The sequence below is a fragment of the Typopeltis vanoorti genome, chromosome 8, assembly GCF_054136105.1.
Source record: "Typopeltis vanoorti isolate ZY-2024b chromosome 8, IOZ_Tvanoo_1.0, whole genome shotgun sequence".
Taxonomy (NCBI): domain Eukaryota; kingdom Metazoa; phylum Arthropoda; class Arachnida; order Uropygi; family Thelyphonidae; genus Typopeltis; species Typopeltis vanoorti.
This window is the reverse complement of record NC_143556.1, coordinates 135,786,891-135,809,288: the sequence shown is the minus strand read 5'-3', so window position 1 is coordinate 135,809,288 and position 22,398 is coordinate 135,786,891. Positions and strand designations below refer to the sequence as shown.

The window sequence follows — 22,398 nt, the reverse complement described above, 5'->3', positions numbered from 1 at the left end:
TGATTGACGCTTTACCACATTGTGAACCGCATTGGGAGTGATGGATCCGACTCGTTCTGTTGACTTCCGTCCACTTCAAGCATCTCAAAATGCTTAAAGTTACTGAGTGTAAATTCCAGAAATACACGTTATAATTATTTCCCAACCTCTCAGTGCATACGTGGCAGTCGCAAAAACAATGTGACATTTGTCTCTTTGGTTGGAAACGGACCTCGGTTCAAATCCTAAGACGCAAAAGTTTCGTTGAAACTTCCTTCTGAAATCAGATTATCTGAAATACGTGATCGCGAAGTATTCGCCTGTTTCTAAGCAACCTTTCCTTACACGAAAAGTTTTATATCCAGCGACACTGTGAGAACGTGTGGAGTCTGATTAAACCGCATTCGGGTCAACGCATTTCGAATAACTCGCAATGCATTAGAAGTAATTAGTTACGTTAGAATGATTCTGACGCGAGAGAAGGAATATTAGGTGGAGGAGAAGGAGTTGAATGTAGGGGTACAAAACATTAACCCCCCTCCCTCTCTCTCTCTCTCTCTCTCTCTCTCTCTCTCTCTCTCTCTCTCTCTCTCTCTCTCTCCTCGCATCAGACAGGAAATACTGTACCGACTCTAAACACTATAATTGTGAATTCTAAGAGCTGTCGGGGTTGCTCAAACAAAAATATTACGTACGCACTCACGCACGTACACCGGTAGCATTTCCTTCCTGCACGCGCAGAAACGTGTTAAGGTGATCGAAGGTTTATCTTCTTTCCGTTCTCCGCTAGGCGAATCCGAAGACGCGCTTTTCTGGGTAATTAGCTGCAGCTGATAATTGAATTTGCTCTCCTTCGCGCGCAACTTCTGTGTGTGCATCATTTAGTTAGGTGATCTGGAAAATAGAAAGCTGACAGCCATCTCTTGAAAAGGTAAACGGACAATAAAGAAATAAAGCATTATTAACCGTTTGTTTTAAAACTTTGCATGGGAACGACGTGGGAAAAGGATGATGGTGAAAAGATGGCTCCGAACTTCACTTTCGTGTTCAATATATTCTAAGTAGTTTCTATAATGAAGTACTTTTTCTTTCTTATGTTCAATAAAAAAATCCTTAAATAGGCCTTTTTGCATTAATAAACAGAAAAAAACTGAAGTGGGAAATGACAAATAATAGCAATAAAAATCTATACGAAAACACACTTCTCGATATGCATAAGTAATAATGATAATTCTCTTCCTACCAACATTAATTCGAACTACAATCCTATTGGCTAGTAAGGTGGGACTAATGAGTCGTTCAGGATTGTTCTAATTTATTAGTTACTGCATTGATGGCCTTCCATTTACTTAATTAGTTAAAATTAAACCTTGTAGAGAGCAAAGCGGTGGTGGCTTAATGAAGGTGTCATCGCCATACTAATGTGTAATTTATTTATTTTTAATGATCTGCGTCATGTTATTACGCGTTTAAAATGCTGGTTATCGGGGGGGGGGGGGCATTTGCACCGCCAAATTTTATCGAATAATTCACGGTTTCAGGATTTAAAACCGCATAGTTTCCTAATTTCAAAGGCTTAATAAAGTGAGAGCGAAATTCAGTCTTTAAAAAATAGAAAATCATGGATTGGGAAGTCGCATTCAGTGAAATATTTTAAAGTTCGTTACCACTAGTGAATGTCACGCAGCACTTTTAGGGAAAAACCCATAGTGTTATTGGCAAGGCTGCTTGAGAACATTTGACCTGAACACGTTCTGTCTCCGTGTATTGAAACATAAGGTGTAGAGCCTCCGTAACTCAGTCGGTATAGACGAAGCTCTTCCGTCGGAAAGACCTGGGTTCGAATCTCATTAGTGCCTGAGGAACCTTTATCTCTGATCAGTTTCGACTAAAGGTGAGTTAGCTGGTCTCATATGGATGTAGGGTTTTTTTTTCACCCGGAAACTCGGGTTTTTCGTCCCTCAGAACAAGCAAACCAGCCGCGTGAACACACACACACACACGGATTTACTGTCATAAAATATATATACTTAATCCCTCATTAGGAGGGCGCAACCCGTCCTAAGGGACAGGAAAGGGAAGAAACCATACGATATAAATAAATAAATAAATAAATAAACACAAAGTCTTTGGATCGACGCACCCTTCGATTTTATTAAAAAAGTCTTATTCACGAAGAAGCTCTGACACGTCAAACACGTGACTCGAGTCAACAGAAACAAAACCGCACACAAATGAACCCTTAAAGGAGTGGGTAAACCTCATCCAGACCACATACATTAGGAATATCTAAAATATTTCAGAACACGCAGATTTTTCGAAGTGGTTGCGAGAGAAAGGGAGGGCATCTTTAATTTATATCATCCAACAGATGATATAAATTAAAGATGACCCCTCCCCCCGATAACCAGCATTTTAAACGCGCAGATGTTCGCCTCCTAGATGCCCTCATCACCCTCAAGATAATTTGCATTTAGAACAACTCGTATTTAATCGTCGTCATTAGAAGACCATGCCGAGTCTCGCGCATGGATTCGACAATGGATTGGAACTCTTCTCAGTGGAATGTGATCAATTTTTCTTCAAGATGGATTACGCAATTTCAACAAGGAAATTACGTTGGATGGTGGAGATAAATCACTCCGACTCTATGGATTCTTAAAAAGATGAATGCCCAAAGAGTGAAAACTGCAGATAAAAAAATTTGATCTTAATATATTACAGTCAGAATTTAATGAGACCTGCGTAATATACTTTCTATTTAATACGAATTATCCAATATAAATTTAGTGTTGTTTTTATTGTATGTTGTACTTGAAGGGTGTGTATTCATTATATCAAAGCCTCGATAACAACCAGTAGTTATAAAGTATCTAGTTTGTCGACTGTCTTTTCACTCAGAGAGAGAGAGAGAGCGAGAGAGAGAGAGAGAGAGAGAATTTCCTCCAGAAGTTCCCAATAACTGATAATTAACGTCCACATTTTGAGTCAAAAACCGAGTCCTTGTAATGCAGTTGAATTGGTTTTATAACAGTCATCTGTCATTCTTTGACATACACAAACAAGCGCCGCCATTTTTTCTTTCTTTAACCATTGTTGATATTAATATCTTGAAAAAGAGTACTTCGCTTTTGAGGAAACTCCAAATATGACAAAAAATTAAAATGATTAATTGGACAAAAAATTGAAAAAAGATAATTCATAGCGATATAAATCACCGAGGCAGTGATGGACAGGGAACAAGAAAAGTTAAAGAAACGAATGAAATACTTATCGAAGTAAGAAGCGAAGAGACACAAACTACAGTCTGCAGAATGAAAAAAATATTGAAGTGGGCACGGGCCCTAAGAGGAAAAAAAAACGGACTCAAGAGGCGAATTGCAAATGATAGTTGAGAACTTCTAAATCCGGCGATGATAAATGATTGGTCGTCTGGATTTTTCATCTGACTGTGACAGCGTCATGAATGAAAGGGTAACGTGATGAACGACTTAACTTGTCAGTTTGCCGTATTGACTCTATTGTATTGGAGGTCAGGGCAAAAGCAAGACGAGCCAGGAAGCTGTAACCGAGTAGGCAGGAAATGTTCATTGATTATTGAATGCCATCATTAATTACCGATGAGTTATGACAGGCTAATCACCAAATATTTCCGTTCCTCACGCTACCTTCCAGTAAATGGGGAGGTTATTAATTTAGTTGTCAGTCGATAGAAGCGGGGGGGGGTGTAATATTCTTATGAATATAGCAGTCACTGCGCCATCTGAAGCCTCTATATGGAACTAGGAAAATCCGATTGGGAAAGTCCCATAAAAGTTAGTTCTGGATTTAAAAATACTGCGATGATTGTGACTACACTGGAATCAGTACGTTTACTCTGTTCATTTTTCTTATTATTTAATCTTTAATATCGTTATTTATTCGATAATGTTTCTCTTTGCAAGTTACTTCAAGGCGCACATTTGTTTGTTTCAGCTGCTTTTCTGTAATGCAATCCGAATTTTCAAAGTAAGCGCGTGTGGTTTCGCATACAGAAAGCAGACAAAAGTACGTTGTGACAAGAGTGTCGACATTAATATGCAAACTCATGCCAAAGACGAAAACCTTTGCAAGTGGATGGTTAAAATCATTCTTGCATGATATCTTGTTAATGCGAAAAGTTTAAAACTGGATGATCATCGATAAACATGGTGAAGTAATTCATATGTGCAATAATGTAGTGAGGAGCGACTTCTCCCACTAAGTCTTAGGACTCCATCGAAGCGCTGTATAATAATAAATATAATAATAATACTTTTATGGTCCTCTCATTCCCCATTTATTCCTCACGCATTAGGCTCAATGGTGGCCAAGAAACTTGGTTTCTTTGAAACCCGATCAATGCTCTGACAAGACCGTTACTGTCATCTTTATAGTGTATGTTTGTAAAATTGCATTTATTCGTCTTGACAGTTTATTCTGTTTTTCAAGATGAAAAACTCCAGTATCCAGAAGTGAAAATCCTGTTAACTCCGTATGAAGCAGGGCTTTTCAGCTGAAGTAACTTCAACTGAAAAGCCCTAATAAAGGGACTCTTTGTGTCGAGATTTGAACACGAGCCTTTTCGACCAAATGACATCGTCGAAACCGAGAGTGAACTGCGAAGGTTGTCAAATTTACGGGCTAAACTTATTAATGGGTAATGCTGCCCACCCTGTAAACTTGATGTGCGAACTATCTAGGGACGTCCTGGGTACTGATGTTTGCCATCTTTTGAAGTATAATCCAAAAAAGGGAGTGTGCACAACTGTACGTACACTCCCTTTTTTGAGAGGAAGAACATAAAAAGATGTAGAAGATGGGGATGAATTTCACACTTGAGATACTCTTCATTCAAATGTACTCTGTGTTCTGGTGTGAAAGAGACTTTCTATCATGAAATATGCATTTTTATCGTTCTTTCTTCAAGAGAATCGATGTATTCTGCGGAACCAAAGTGCAAAATGTCGTGTGATTTTCGCTTGCTAATACATTAGAATTTTTTATTTTTTTTGGTTTTCTTACCGAATTGCAATATACTGTGTATATTCTGAATAATATTCAGAGAATTCTCTGAGTATTCTCCAAGCTAAAACAACAAAGAATGGCTTTCTTTTTATGAAACGGAAGTGTCCATATGCGATAGTGTTTCAGTGAGGTATTCAGTGATCTTCTTGTAAATCTGTATTTTAAAGTAGCAAATGTAAAGGGCGTACATTTTAAGAGCTACAACATAAAAAAACTGGTCTCATTTTGCTTACTCTCTGTTAAGAGTGATTAAAATTGCACAGGCCGATCCTCATAAGGTGAGAACGATGAACTTATTAGAAGTTCCCTTACTCAGAAATCATTTCTGTGATTCTTGAATCTGTAATTAATGGACTTTTCCTACACAACTAATGACCGAGATTCCCTAAAAAGGGTAAATTTTATTCAGCGTTTTTCATCTGTCATTTTTATAAAGTTTCCAGAACCTACAGCACATTGGTTCGAGGGCAGGCTTATTGACATTTTTCTTGTAAACTTGAGGGTTGCAGTTGTTAAGGAGCACTTTGTAAGGAAGGCTGTTCCAGAAAAGGAAGTGGGGAGGCCAGGAAATCATATTTTATTAGTAAATATGATTCGAGTGATTTTCTTTAAATTTATCCATCCAGCTTGAGTTATATGCGAAAGGGTGAATAAAAACCTTTTAGAAGATGCTCCGCATCCGGCGAAACGCTACTAATAATGATAACAGTAGTGATAGTCCTCGAAAAAAAAAAATTAAGAATGTCTCCCCAGTCATCCTTCCTTTTAGTTTTTTTTTAAGAAGATGAAAAGCATTTTTATTGGTATATTAAATAAATGAAATGATAGTGAAAACTGGGATTCTTTGTGTGGGCACTTCATGCACGTCGCCTGGAGAAACATCATGGAAGTCAACGCTCAGCGTGTCAAAGAAATTTATTTAAAATCCATATTTAAACTATCAGCCACCCCTGCTCTGAAAAAATAAAAAAGATAACAATTGATAACTGTTGTGCTCAGTATTTTGCAAGAAGACTGATCTGCACACGAACTGTCAACGGGTAGATTCCCCAGCTGGGAGTGATGTATTGGCTGTAATTTCGGAAACAAAATTCGAAACCTTGGAGAACTTAATGTACCGTAGTGATGAATGGACATATCAGAAGGTAATAGGCTGCTGTTTTTTTTTTCTTTTTTTTTCACTCAGGTTTCTGGCGCAGTGGAAAACGCCACAGCACATATCGTTTTCAATGCTCCCCAGCACCATAAAATATCTATTGATTTTTTAATTTCGAAGTCATTAGTTGTGTGGAAATTTCGTTACACTACCGATAGGATCTTTTCTGGTGTACTAATTAAGCGGACATCACACTGGGTGAAGCAGAAAAGGATCTGGTGAAGCAGCTAGTCAAAAAAAAAAAAAAAAAAAGCGGCTTTTGTTAACGAGGAGAAACACTAGTGAAATTTCATATCCTTACCCAATTAAATACAAATGTGTAGTTTCCGTTAATATATACGAAAGTTTCCGTCGTAATCGAAAACTCTTGATTGTTATGTCATCGTATTTTATGCATTTTGATCATTTATTTTTTATTTGTTACTCTGTCTATATCTCACTTGAAACCAGTAGATGGAAAAAAACACCAGAAGATTAACCTCACTGAACTGCCACAGAGTTCGAGGACTCATCACTAAATACTATACTGCAGTAGAGTATTTTTCTGTGTGTTCTCCAGCCAGTTTTCCTGTTTTTATTTATTTTATTTTATTTATTTCGTATGGTGATTCAACGGCCGTGATCCCCTATTATGGGGAAGTACGCCACCACCTCAATTCCTCCTATTTTAATCCGGGCTTGGGATCGGCATATCTGACAATTCAGACTGGAGGGATCGTTTTAGGTATTCCTGACTGTATCCGTGTGTGTTCACGGGGTCGATTTGCCTATTTGCAGGATGAAAAACCCCAGCTAAACTAGGAGGAAAAAAACCTGCTGTCCACGCGCAAGATCGGCTAACTTGGCTATGGCTGAGAAAGATCCTTAAGCTCCTCTCGTCGTCGACGGGAATCGAACCTAGGACACTCCTTCCCCAGGCATATGGTTGCGAAGCGCACAGCCACTAAGCTAACTGCGCGGACAGTTTCCCTGTTTATCGAGATAAAGAACCTGAGTTTCAGAAAGAGAAAAAATATCCACTACCGGCCAATAAGATTTCTCTCATCTTTCAACTGAAGTTGAAAAACCTCCCACACATAAAGATCCTTTGTCATAACAAATATCTAATCCCAGGATTTTTTACAATTGAAGGACCTGTCTTTTTATCAACTGCGCTATGGAGAACAGCCTTGGATTTGTAATGTCTGAAGACCAAAGATTATCTTATATTTAACCCGGTACTCATCAAACTGCCCGGTGTAACTAAGTGGAAGTGGCGCTTGCATCCTCTGCGCTAGGCGGCCCGAAGATAGACTTCAGTTCAAGTCTAGTCGCCGACTGAAAGAACTTTTTGTAAGCCTATCTTATATGACCTGTTCCCGAGTTAGTCGATTTCTGGCAGGGGCAAGTGGGCTTTTCCTCCTGGAAATTAGGGTTTTTCATCTCATAAACTCAAGAAATCGACCAAAGAACCCACATTAATTCCGGCAGTAACATATCCTGTTAGGATTAGGTAGAAAGAGATGGCAGCACTTCCTTGCTGGTCTCTTCATCGGTGGCGGCTTATAATTAGTGATAGTCACGAGCCAGCTATCTTTGGTTGGCTGCCAGTGGAGATTGAACTGCCCACTCAGTCTCCAAAAGTTAGATAGGGCTAAAACGGCCTCACCTACTCCCTATAAAGGAATAAAAAAACGTTAGCTTATTATTATTATTATTACTACTAATCAAACCTATTTTTCGCAGATGTGGTCTGTGGAAACTAGAAAAACATGAAACAGAATAAAGTTGGGGAAATGTTTGGTTAATGTCTTTGATGGATTGATGCACACATTATCGTAACTGCTCCATTAGTGTTACATTTTCGACAGAATGATCAGTCAAGATTAAAATATAAAAAATACCATATTTATCTCTAGTGCATTATTTCCCCATTCTGTTTTTGATGAGAAAATTAAGGCTAAATATTTTTCTGCATCATTTATTCTTCTCGTTTCAGTGCGGATTTTCTTCCAGGAAATATTATCTGTAATAGAGAGAAATTGATGGTTGGATTTTGTGTACTCTTCACGGAAACGAACGAAATCGCCCTGAAAAGCTAAACGAAGACAGGCTTACCTGGCAGTTCATCTTTTCGGAGTAACCTCATTCCTGATTGATTATTAAGGGTCAAGCAATTTGTGATTGTTTCTTATTCGATGATTAACCATCGTATATTGGAACCCAAGTGCCATATCAAATTCTTCCTATTAATTTAAGAAGATATGAAAACACTTCTTTGAACTCCATGTTCAGGCCTATGCATCAAGAAAATCGAAGTTTGTTTTTATTTCCAATTGAAACAGATTATGACATTTTGAACTCTTTTAATTAAAGATTTTGTGAAGCCGACCATCCAACTAAATGTTTACATATTGAAAATTCATGAACCGAAAATAATACGAAATAAATTGCCCATTTTATATAATTTCAAATAACTGTGTATTTATATAGAAATTTTATACTAATAACTATTAGTAATTATTATTATTTATTTATTCTAATAATTATTTCTTTTTCTCCTTTCAGATTTTGGCATTGTGTCGGGACGTCAGGATCTAGACAAAGGTATGCAAATTGGAAAATGAAAATATTTTTTTAAAAAAATATAATTATTAAATATATGACGATAAATGGCATAAAAAGAGGGAATTTTTTTTCTGTTAAGTTTAAACCAATAGAGCAAACAAAGTTCGCTCTCGAAACTGCTAATATATGGAGAAGTCATACCAGCAACTCCCGAAGAAGAGGTGAACTCTTACGTCATATCCGGTTTCCAATATGGCTTTCGTTGCAGGACATAATGAAACCTAATAAAACATTATTAAAAGATAATTCAAAAGCTAAAACCTGTCTCGAATGTCATAAAATATCGGGTATAGTAGCCACAGCTTGAACTTTATCGATGCCAATAAAGATCGGTAGGGTTAATGAAAATGAATTCCTTTTCGAGGTATATTTTATAGCATTGATCATACAAAGAGAAAGTTCCAAGTGGCTCATTTAGTTGAAAAGAGTAGGTTATGTTATGAATACCTTCGATATTCTTCCGTTTTCCATATATTATTGTCTTGCATTCAACCTGAACTGAGCTGCTTTATGAGATGCATTGCCTTAAACAACAGATAAGAGATTTTGTTTCTGCGTTGGGGTATTGATGTGTGTTGTATACACGAACTACGCAATTAGAATCGCCTAATCGAGAATGCGTGTCCCAAGGCAGCCGTAAATTATCATTTTGATGGCAAAATGCAGCATGACGTCGCGAGCACACAAACTGGTAATGGCTGCTGACACTGAGCTTCCATTATTGGCTAATGAGAGTTCGAGTGGTGACTGTTCTACAAAACTCAGTGAACGTTAGCATTCTTGTGTTACAGATGTTTGCAATGGGACAACGGATTTGAGATGAACTACATGATCAGATTTCTTCTCCTCGTGGAGTTTATCTTTTGCTGATATTAAGTTTTCCCAATTGGGATCATTTTAGGCAATTGTTACAACAGAGCTTCAAATGGCTTCATTTCGCAATGAAATTTATTTAAAGACATGCAGCTATTGATGCGTCATATACGCAACAGGGCAGAATAAAATGTGGAAATTTAAAAACCGTTTCGAAGAAACGTCGAGAATGTTCTGGACTCTGGTATGAGTCGCCTATTGAACTGTTTACGAAGTTACTGCTCCAAAAAGTCCACATTTTTTTATCTTTTTTATTTGGTGCTCGACTGAGAGTTCTCACGGCTCAAAAGAGGACAGGAAAAGATCCGGAATACTTTGCAAACTAGGATGTAAAGTTGAACGAGATTGCATAAGACAGAATCTTCGATCACCTAAGAAGCAAAGCATATTTTCGATAATCCTTGAAAGTCTTTGGTTTTTTCCCGGAATTTCATCATCTTAGTATGTTCTGGGATGTGATGAAAAGAGATTTGTCGTTCTCTCACTCCGACTCGTTAAAGCTTTACTCATCAAGCACAGCAGCCAAATTGATGTCATTTTTTCCCTCTCGCTTATCAGAAATATTTAATTAAAACTTCATGGCCGAACCGTAATTTACAATCGTTCGTTCACTCCACAGGTAATTTGTAAAACCAACCGAACTTCCATAACACTCCAAGGAATCGATTTGGGGCTGGAATTCGGGACCGGAGCTGTCTCGAATGAGTGATGCCGAGAATTTATCTCTTCTCCAGTCTCCGTTATCTTACTGGAATGAAATATAAATTGAGTTTGCGTAGTTATTCCGCAACTCCATTAGTCATAAACATATTTGTGTGCCATTAATCTCCTCTTCCTCTGTCGTTATCCTTCGCTATTCACCGGACCGTGACGATCACGAAGAAATCGGATCAAGTTTACTCCAAGAGATCTTGCAAATAATCGGAAAATTGCGTTTTTACGACTCTTTCTGTCTGTGTGAATATTTTTTTTTTACTATTTCATCTGCACGCTTTCGAATCATTGGCTGATTACAAAACCGCAGCTTAAAAGGTCGAGTGTCGATGTTCGCTCGCCATGTGGAAGCAATGAATTCTGTTAGAACTCAGCTTGAAGATCTTTGACCTTTCGTATTTCCTCCATAAACATGCGCTGCAGTCTGTAATTGTCATTCTGAAACCATAAAAAAAGAAGATCATAAATATAAATGATTAATAAGAGTCGTTAACATGCAGTAATGAGAGTTGAGGAAACTTTCGGTTTGAATATGAGAGAGAAAGAAGCTTAGGAATATTTCTTATGAAAGAGCGATGAGATGTAGTTCCCTGTGCGAGTAAAGTAAGATAAAATAAAATAGTTTGATCCCAAGATAGACATAAGGGTGGCTATCTGTGAATGTAGAGAATAACCTGAATGAGTTATTGACAAAAAGTTATGAAGAGTAAAAGCTGTTGACTAACATTTAGCTAGAATTTTTCGAAGAGAATATTCAGATGTTCTCATACCAATCCCACATCCATTCTTCAGGCATCTTCTAAATCGCGGTTCCAGCGTTTTATTAGGATCCTCCTTAAATTAAGATTTCGGTTTCTCGGACAGCATGCAGTTCAGCTTCCAGTTCATCGAGCTCTTTGCATCTCCCGGATGCTGTTATCCATTCCTTGCAGGTCAATGTGTTTGCGACAGGTACGAGCCAAGTTGCTGAGAGAAAAAAATCCTGCAGTTGATGAGACTAGCTGACTTCTTTTCATTGCCTAAGTGCCTCATATCATAGACGACGACAATCTCCTAAGTATCTTCTAATCTAAAGAAATAAGCTCTTCCGGCTTGCTCTTCGGTCTTTTCCAAGAATCACGTTGTAAAATGACTACGCCAGACGCTCTTGTGTGTTATAGTTTGTCGGGATTGGTTCTAGTTATTTATTTGCTTTCTGAAGCGAGTGTGGGTAGTCAGGTGCATTTTCTTTAATTTCTCTTTATGAGCAGCACGTTTACTATTTGAGTCGCAATACATGACTTTGCAACGATTTTAGACAGTGAGGGAGGGAGGGGGATGGTCACGATGAACTTATTCTCTTCCCTCCTTATTCGAATTACGCAGAATAGGCGATGAGTATCACTAACCCGCTTCTATTCGAGGTTCCAGATTAGGGACTTATTAACTCGCCGTTCAACTCTAAGCAGCATCGTGCATTAATTACACTCACAGTTAATTCAGTCAACCTGCATTCATTGGAATTGCTGTAGGCTTGAACCCAAGGGAAGATTCGATAACTCTTCGTACCAAGCGATACCGATTTCGAAAGCTTTGTGTCATCTTCCGTCCACTCGTAGTGTAGCCAGTAGCGACTACACCGTTTGACTCGAAAGACCTCGGTTTTAATTCCCTGTAGGTAACGAGAAAGAAATTTCTAGCCAAGCGGGTTTCGTTTTCCGTTAAGTGACAGAAGAACTAACCCGAAAAGTCGGAAAAATTAAAAAAGAAAACCTTTCGAAATGAGATCTACTTATCAGCAACGTTCATATATTCAAAATATTCATTCAGATGTCTGAATAAAGAGAGAAAACTTGAGCGTGAAATAAATAAATAAAAACGTGTTTATTTGCAAGGATCCGAGAAAGTTGGACAGATCCTTCAAGAATTATTGGAAGTGACAAGGGTACGGTCAATTGTATATTATATGAAATATTTTCATACACGAAAATTTTGGGTGTATATTTATTAAAATTAAGAGAATCGCTTAATTTTTTCCCCTTCAAATTTAATCATAAATAACTGTCGGTGGTCATCCCAAACCACTGTCATCTTGGGCCTCACTCCTCGGGCAGCATCATTCAGAATTGTTGTTAAGAGCGGATTCCATCACGTTTTACTTTGGATGAGGAGGGAACAGCATCTAAAAATACAATAAATTCAGAAACTGTTTTAATGTCGTATGAAATAAACAATACTTAAGCATAAAATATAAAGAATTATAAATAACGTAAAAGTTTTTTACGTTATTTATAATTCTTTAGAATTTATTACAGAATTTATTACATCGTTTACGTTATAAATAACGTAAACGATGTAATAAATTCTGGCCATATCTTTACGGGCAGTTCAGATTTATTAATGCGATAACATTGTTATTTATAAATATGCCTTAAAATCAACCGAGGCAATTAATCTGTCTTGAATCATTTAGATCACAGCAAGGATTTCTCCAAGTCTGTACAGAGAAACTTCCTCTGATAGATTACACTGACCAGCAATGTACGAATATCTGTAGCGCAGTCGCGACATTTGCTCCTCTGTTGGAAGGATCGACATTCAAAACCGTCAAGGATGAAAAGAACCTTAAGGAATAACTGAAAGTGAATAACTAAATCACACCCACAATCACAGTTAGCTTAGTGTACTTCCCTTAAAACCTTAGTTGCCTTGATCTTAATATTAAACGCAACTGAACTCTTGATATTGTTTGTACTACTTAAAGACGTCTGTCGATGAGCATTTATAGTATTTTTTTTTATTAATGCTTGCGAATTATGGTCAGAATTAGCTAACTAATTCTCATCAGAGACCAAGGATGCCACAATTAGTTCATATAAGATTTTTTTAAAGTGAATTCGCTATCTTTATAAATCGTAGTTAATGAAGAAAAGAACCCAATAGACTTTGTCTTGTTACAAATCTTTATTTAAAAGGGTGATAATAAATATTTATTAAGAAATTGATCTTTATTATAGCTGCTAATGCTCTTTTTTTTTTATACGTCGGGCCCTCCTTAGGGGTTCAAATACCTAAAGGTATTTGAACCCCTAAAAGGGTTCAAATACCTTTAATAACGCATTCAATACGAACAAGCTAACATGTTTGCAACCTGTTATCAGATGAATTAAAAGAAAAATTAACTCGCGCTGATTGGGAAAGAGTTAACCAGATCCCACGTATGGAGGATGTTAAAGGTAATCAGATCGTCGCATTTGTCCTACCAGGAAATGCACTTTCAACTCGATTATCTCTGATATCTCTTCTTATTCCTTTTCCCCATCCGCTCTGTGCGTAAAGGCTGATCGAAGTCAAGATTCCATTTACGGCAGGTCTCGACTGAGACAAGATAGAAATCACAAGAGGAGACAGAAGGCCTTCAGTGGTAATCTTGTTGTCTTACTTGAGCAGCTGTCTGGATTTATTATTATGCTGTCCTCAGTGGAGTAGGAAATGTAATTTTCTCTCTCTTTCTCTCGCTCTGTGAAAGCGATATTCAAGAACTTTGTGAAAAAACCTTAGCGTGTGTTCCCAAGCATCCTGCAAATAAAAATTAAAAATTTTCTGGCCTATTCAGAACCGCCTTTCCTGTATTGCGATGTAAACATCATTAGAACAGGAAATCCTCCGTCAAGAAATGATGTTTGCGAACAATACAAATGTGAATAAACAGTTGAAAACTATAAAATGTCCTTTTCATCTAATGGCCGAATTAAAAGTTTCGATTAGCTTTTCTTTAATATAATAGACGAAGCCCTTTGGTCCGAAAGACCTGGATTCGATTCACATCAGTGACGTGAAGAACCTTTATCTGGTCTCTTTCGACGAAAGGTGACTTTAGCCGGTCTCATGCGGAGGTAGGGTTTTTTTTCACCCGGAAAATCGGGTTTTTCGTCCCCAAGAATCGGCAAACTGGCATTGTGAGCACACAAGGATTACAGTCAGGAATACCTCAGGCCCAGTCATAGGCCTGATTCGTCGGCTGTGGTCCTGAGCCCGGATAAAATTAGGGGTGATTGAGATGGTGCCGTACTTCCCTGTAAAAAGGGCCTCACGGCCGTTGAACCATCATACGCTAAATAAATAAATAATAATAATAATTTCAAGTGCATTTTTGTGTCTAAACAACCAGTTTGGATCGTGTTATTTCTTTCCTTTTTTTTTTTTTTGAGTCCTTCAATTTATCAGAAATATTATGGTGACTCATTGCAAAAATTGTGCGGCTCATATTCGTGTAGATGGCAGATCAAAATTGCAATTTTAAACAGAAGCCTTAAACGGCAACCTCTTGGTGATTAAATTATTTAGATAAAAAAGTACAGTCGTTTAGGATTGCGTCCTTTGGCGATGCAACTCTTTGCGAAAAGAATTAACTTACCATTTAGATAATGATATCGATTTCTAAATCTAAGAGACGTTAGATTGGCGACAGACGATGCTCATCATCATGTGCTACCTAAATCTATGAGCCAGCTTTTTGGAGGCCTGATGTAGCGTGAAATATTTTGTTGTAGAACAGGATTCCGAGATTATCGGACCGCTAGTTTCAGTGGCGGCCGGCGAAATTTTAAGTGGGGGTGCTGCCTATACAAAATTAAAAAAAAAAAAAAAAAAAAAAAAAAAGTTATTTTTTTCCTAATCAGTACCCAATTTATTAATAAATAAATAATAAATATTAAAATAATAAATATAAATAAATAATAAAAATAATATAATAATAATATAATAATATAATAAAAATAATAAATAATTTATTAATAAATTAATAATAAATTGGTTACTGGTTAGGAAAAATATAATTTTTTTTTTTTATTTTGTATAGGCAGCACCCTTGATGTAGCCTTCTTTCAGTTTTATTTCCAAGGATGCGATTGGAAGGAGGGAAGTGATATCTCGCTATTTTGTTGCTTTTTAAGTCTGTGATTCCACGCCAGAATAGGTTTCAACAATAAAGTTATATTTCACAGCGTGGAATGTAATTAAAGTGGTTTGAAATTTCTCAGCAGCACACGAAGTGATAAATATTTCCCCCCCCCCTGAATTTGGCAAGTGATAGAATATTATCAATTGCGAAATCCAAAAAGCACAAAGAGTAAAAAGAGAAGAAAAAAAGCTAGATAATATTAGCCTTTCGAAATAGTACTACTACTACTACTACTACTACTACTAATAATAATAATAATAATAATAATAACGACTAGTTATATTTAGTTACTTTGAACTTCTCCGAATGCTTAACTTACTCTGATTTGAAAATCTCTCTCTGTAAATACGCGTTTGTATCCCAACTGACAAAAATGCTACCGGAGTTGTGGCGCCATCTTTTGGTCAGGTGATAAATCATTATTATTTCCTGTTTACATAACGAATACAAAAATGTAGATCACCATAAAATATGTTTGTATTTTTAAGGAAAACTATTAAAATAAAGATTTATTTCATACTAAGGGATCAGTTCCTTAGTATGTAATAAATAAATGACTCAAAGCGAAAAAAAGACTTTGATATTTCAGCTCACAAGTTCAATATTCCTTATTGTAACACAAGATATGTCATTTTGTTATTGATTAAATAAATAATGTTGGCGAGGAGAAACAAACAGCACTTCACAGAGATATAGTCACATCTTTTCTTACTTATTTTCTTTTTCTGTTTCTTCCAAGAGGTAGTTTTTTTTTTTTTTTTTTTGCATTGTTATCATAATCACGTTTGGACTGTTTCACCACAAATGTGTTTTCGATTCTTTCAGCTTGTTCCTTCGTATTCAACAGCACCGAACGATCCAATGGCACTTTCACCTCTCCAAATTGGCCTGGCTACTATCCACGTGCAACCGAATGCCATTATTTGTTCTTCGGAAAGACTAACGAACGAGTACATATCACCTTCGCATATTTCGATGTTGATGGCGTTCCTCCGTAAGTACCCCCTTGAGATAGGAACTTAGCCAGAGAGTTATTTACTAAATATAAACATTTAAATCTCAAATATAAAATGCTAGTCAACAAAAATAAATCGTGTTTCTAAATTTGCATAATTAGTTTCTCACTGTTAATTGTGTATTTTTCAAAACTCGATTTATTCATTAATTTTTAACGAACATTGGCAAAAATTATCTTTCTTTCTCAATCTACAAGCATTCAATTTGTTTGGTCCTTAATTTTTTTTAAAAAGTTGGTTTATCAGTCAATGATTATTTTGGTATTTAAAATAAATCTAAATAAATAGTTTGCTGCGTTATCTTTTCTTTTTTTTTTTATTCATCATCATCTAGAGAAGAATCTTCCCAGAGTTGTTCTGTGGGACTTATAAGAATAATCCCCGCCAATTCCATTTAATAACATGAACTTCGCCTTTTATGGAGGCGAAGTTCATGCAACAAATAAATTTGTATTGTGAACTCGCTTGGGATACCAGGAGCATGCATTCTACCTTCATTTTTTAATCCCTTAAAAAGAGGATTAAAAATGGCTACCATCAATAAACAATAGTTGTTGTCGTGCTAAGTAATCTATTTTAAAAACAACCGCTAAAATCTCATTGACAGAATTCGATGCAGTGAATTCAGAGCGATTTGGAAGAAAAGAGAACAAACCCCAAAAGAATTTCCTTAGTAAATAAACAAAAACCTTTATTGAAATTTTGAATTACAAGAGCCTGTCGCTGAAAAGTAATTCCAGTTAGCTTATGAAATCCCAAGTGTTTTATCCTTAATGTAATGCTACAAAATAGTTGAGCTTTCTTTACTGTAAATCAATTATTATTATTTGTTGTCGTTGCAGGATTTTTTTAACTGTGGCTAATAACTAGTTCAAATGATGTTTGTGTTTGGTAACTGATCGTGATTGGGGTTGACAGTCAAATCTGGAGAAGAAAATACTGTGGAAATTCATCAAAAACCTCTCTGTGTGGGAAGGGGGGTACAAAAACGGTTAATATCAACTGTGTTAGACAATGCTAAGGTGTACTTTAGCAAAGAACATCTTAACAAAAGTACATTTTGCTAAGATGTACTTAGCAAAATAAAAATGGAAATAAAAATGCTCTGTGTGCTTAGAAAAGTAGACTAGAACACATCGAACATCATGTGACTAATGACAATTGGAGAAAAGTAGATTATTATGCATTGTAAAGCTTTGGTAATAAAATAAAATAAAATAAAAATTCATAAATCAGACAACCTGCACTACGATAATGCTAAATCACTTTCGACTCAAACTAGTCCCTGAAATGGCCAAATTTGATTGGACAAAACATTCAGCGTGCAGTTTTGAATTAGCTCCAAGAAATTTCTTCTACGGCATTCTTAATGAAGAATTAAAAATCATAAAGGGATAATTCAAAACTGATGATCATTCACTTCTCCGAACTCTGCTTTGAACATTAGCAAAAATCGATAATTAAAGAAGATGGATGATCGGTGCCCGTTTACGATGATGCTGAGATCTATTTATATCATCGGATTCGAGTTCTAGAATGGTCACTGGCAACACGTCTCGCTGTCCTCCACTACAAGTCCAAACATTACCACAATCTGTAAAGAGGATTGCAAACATGTTGGAAGTTCATTTTCCACTTGGTCAGACTATAATAAATTTAGTTTAATCCTTTACCCAAGTGTAGGCAAACAAAGTTTGCACCTGAAGTAGTTCAGGACTGAGGCAACTCGTAGCAAAGGTGGGCCAAGCTCTCATCACTCCTTGTCTCAGTATCTCCCATAATGCGAAGCACATCTCCTTGCGGACATGTATAAAGCTATGCATTAAAGGAAAGGCCACTACCCAGACCTTGGTTCACCTTTGCTACGAGTTGCCTCAGTCCTGAACTACTTCAGGTGCAAACTTTGTTTGCCTATACTTGGGTAAAGGATTAAACTAAATTTATTATAGGATTGCAAAGAAACGTGAAAGTGAAAAATAAGTAATCTACTTAACATTGTGCCACACACACACACACGATTATGAAACCGATATGGTAATTCGGAAACCATCTTATGCGCATGTGATATGGGGAGAGAGGGCTATCAATCACTTTTTGTTTTGGATCGATGGATAATCAGGAGCTTGCGAAGTATGTTATTCTCACGAACGATGCAGAGCATTACTTACCCTACTGCATGAGCCTTTATGAGACCTCTAAAACCAAGTTCATGTGAATTTGTATCAAAATTCATGAAATTTCTACCTAGTTGAGTGATCTAACATTTCTGATTATAAACTGTCAACGAACTCAATGACCATAATAATAACAGGAATTTCATTTAAATCTTATACGGTAACTTACAACAATAACTTTCTGTGAACAAAGAAAAAATTGACCTGTATCACTTATTTATTTCGTATGGGATTTCACCCCCCCCCCCCCGTCCCTTAGGACGGATTGAGCCCTCCCACTGAGAGATTAAGTGTGTATTTATGCTGAAGATCTGTATGTGCTCACGGGGGTAGCTTGCCTGTTCTGAAAGAACACGGGTTCGTATGAGATCGGCTAACACACCTTTCGTCGAAAGAGACCAGTAAAGGGTCCTCCCGTCATAGATGGGAATCGAACCCAGGTCTTTCCGACCAAAGGGCTATGTCTCTACCGACTGAACTACGGAGGCTTACGTCTCTATCAGTGAAAACAGCTATTAGTATTTGACGTAATTCAATGAGGTCGGTTAGGAACTTGGCTTTAGTTATCGGCACGTAGATTATATGGATGTATTTTTATGCTTAAACTGATAATAACGGAACATGCAATTTCGGATTTAAATCTTTTCGAAACCTGTAATCCATAAAATGGCAGAGTAGCCAAGCTCCATCGTCGGGTTTAAGACGTATTTTCTAGATAAAAACAGTCACATTGAATATCTTGGATCCATTTCCAAGCGTGCTTTCAAAAAATTCAAAACCTCTTTTTCTTGGCTATTTAAAAAAAAAAAAAAAAATTTGGTTTTGAATATTTCCTATTAGTCTGTTTGTTTTTCACGAGATCCCCTGAGAGCTTGCCTGAATTTTCGGTGCACAGAGATCGCTGATCTCTGTGTTATGATTCAACTATATTTTGATATAATAAAATATGTTATGATCTCTATATGACTCAAATTTCGCGTGCTATAAATCACTCAACTGTTCGCATGCGCATGTGCAGAAAATATTTTGAGTATGTCCATCACCATCTTACAAAAGAACTTTCGACATCGCTAATCTCAGGTCTTTAGGATTTATGAGGCATATTAAGTAACACTTCCGTTGAAATTTCAAGTGATGCGAGCTAAAGTTATCCCCCACCCCTCAAAAAACTGAATTTTTGTTTGCAGCCATGTAAATCGCAAATCGAGTGCAGGAAGAGATCACGAGAACCGTCCGCATGCTCTGTGTTTATCAGGATTCAACTTTCCCCATTCTTGCTTCAGGGTAAAGTAAAAAAAGAAATGGATTTTATTTTTCTCGTAGCGTTGAGCCGAAGAAATACGCGACAGTCGTTTACTTCTTCCATTCGAAAAGTGCACGCGATTCTCACCTTTCACTGCATTTTGCGGGTCTGAAATTGTTGTAATCTCGTGCAGCTTCGAAGCATGCGACCCACAAAATTTCGCATTGAAGTGAGGAAGGCGTACTTTATTAAAGTACGCCTTCCTCACTTCAGGCGTACTTTGCACGTGATTTTTCTGTTACACGCCTGGAAAGAGATATTCAAATATTATTCCGATGCACACTATTGATAAAAAAATATATATATTCCTTACTATCAGCAGGATGATTAGCCAAATAATTTTATTAATTTGTGATCTCAGATTTGAAAATTAAAAAAAAAAAGTTTTAAAAAAAAAAATTCCCAGCTCCGTGAGAGGGCGCCACCGTCCTGCTCATAAGAAGTCTGAAATAGACTGAGATAAGTTTCGTGTTTAGTACAGTAAAACAAAGTGGCATCTATTGAATGACATGAGACACCATCTCATCCTGCATTGCAGCCAGAATTGTTACTTTTTTTTCCCCAGTTTTCAACCCTCAGCACTTTCTCTAGATTGTTGATATTCCCTCGTTTGTGTCTGCGGAGCGACCTGTTTGTTTCCGTTACAGTTACAGTTGGGTGAATAATTTAAACTTGCTTGGCAAGTGCAGCTTGTTTGCATAATTTATCCGCTGATTTATTTATAAGAAAGTTTTCTCTCTGGTCGCGAACTCCTTCTAATGGATTGAGCACTTAAGCTACTCAACTGACACCACAGTATCTAACGGGAGCTCACACTCATGTGTGCATCAGTAACCTTCTTGAGTTCACCGCGGGTCCAGTCCATATTTTAAGATGGTGATGTTCTTTCTTTCTCGTGCAAATAAAAAAAAATTAACTGTCAAATCGTTTTTCCTATGTGGGAAGCACGTAGTTGCCTTTAATTTCATTGGTTGAACTTTATTGTCTTTATACGCAAAAAAACAAAAAAAAAACAAAAAAAAAACGGAGTTAAGTTAACGAATCTTCAATCAATCGCCCTGTCTGGCAAACAGGGATTACCTCGACGACTCACTGTAGAACTTCCACCAAAGAACTTATATTATTTCAGACATAATCACATACTAGTTAATGTTTAGGGATACAAGATGACGTCAACTATCTTCCCTACTCTCGCTCACGGATTTCTAAATCGCAGCTAGCCACGAACTCAACTATCGGCGAAGAACAGGGCTGACCGATTTGCCAAAGTTCTTTGTGGCTAAATAATTAACTGAAGTGTCCTTTTTACTACGACCTATTTCCGTACGTTATCAGCGGATAAAAAAAAAAAATGAAGTAAAAAGCGAAATTTGCGAAGGTGAAAATAAACCTCACATTTCACAAGAACGCGTCTGAAACAGAGCAGGTGAAGTGGGCGCACTTTTTGGAACCACGATTGAAACAGCTAAGGTGAAGGTTGGTTAAGACAGAAGGTTTATGCAAACAGTCGGCAACTTACAACTGATACTCATGTAGATGTGCTATCATTTTTATGTACTGATTCTAAGGTGGTCCGCTGTTATTCAATCTGTATATTAATGACATTGAGAAGGATTTGACAAGTGACATACAGCTATTTGCTGGTGATGCAAAGATAGGCAGGGTAATCAAGAGTGCTGCTGATATGCAGTACTTGCAGAATGATTTGAATAAGCTGGAATTGTGGGCATGGGAAAATGGGTGTCAGTACAATGTGAGTAAATATATTGGCGTGACAAGACATCCAATGTCATATCATATTGGTGGGATTATGATACAAGAAACTGATGAGGCCAGGGATCTTGGAGTATTAGTAGATGGGAAGTTGAAGTTCAGGGGCCATGTAGCAAAGATTGCAAATACAACTCAAAAGATAACTGTAATGCTGAAACGAACCTTCAGATGTAAGAATAAAGAAGTCACATCATCTGGAGTATTGTGTGCAGATCTGGTCTCCTAGTTTCCGAATTGATGTGGACACAGTGGACAAGGTGCAATGGAGAATGTTAAAGATTATCTCGGCTATGTGGAATGTTGAGTATGAGGAGAGATTAAGAATTTGTGTGGACTGTAGACGCTAGCAACGCTGAGGTTCATACAGGATTTCAGTTGATGGAATTTTTCATTTTAAGGAGGTGGGGAGAGGACGAGAGGGAGTCCATGGAAAAGAATGAATGCAGTCAAGAAAGAGGGTGAGGGTTAGATTTTTCTCTCATAGGGTGGTGCGTGATTGGAATAGATTGTCTTTGGAAGTGGTGAATGCAAGCAGTGTGAATGAATTCAAGAGAAGGTATGACATGTGCTGTGAGTGATATGTGATCTCCTCTGATGACTCCTTGGAGGTTTCTTGTAATAATCATAATAATATTTTGAAAAACACACAAAAAACCAATGATACAGTCATCCAGTTCATCCATGGTCTGTTTTTTGTACGTCTGTGTGTTCTTTGGGAGGCCAGCTTATTCTCTGACTACTTACTGCATATTATGGCTGAATGGTCATCTTGAGACCCTTTTATAGGGTCCGAACATAGGGGTATCTCTGAGTTT

The 22,398-nt window shown here is 37.1% G+C and overlaps 1 protein-coding gene across 1 annotated transcript in view; it reads left to right on the top strand.

Moving 5' to 3' along the window:
- Nucleotides 1-22,398, top strand: part of LOC150104366 (suppressor of lurcher protein 1-like) — a 178,296-nt gene that overhangs the window by 148,101 nt on the left and 7,797 nt on the right. The window contains exons 4-5 of the mRNA XM_090396944.1: nt 8,729-8,767; nt 16,143-16,311. Of these exons, the coding sequence (XP_090253070.1) occupies nt 8,729-8,767; nt 16,143-16,311 (208 nt within the window). The remainder of the gene's footprint in view (nt 1-8,728; nt 8,768-16,142; nt 16,312-22,398) is intronic.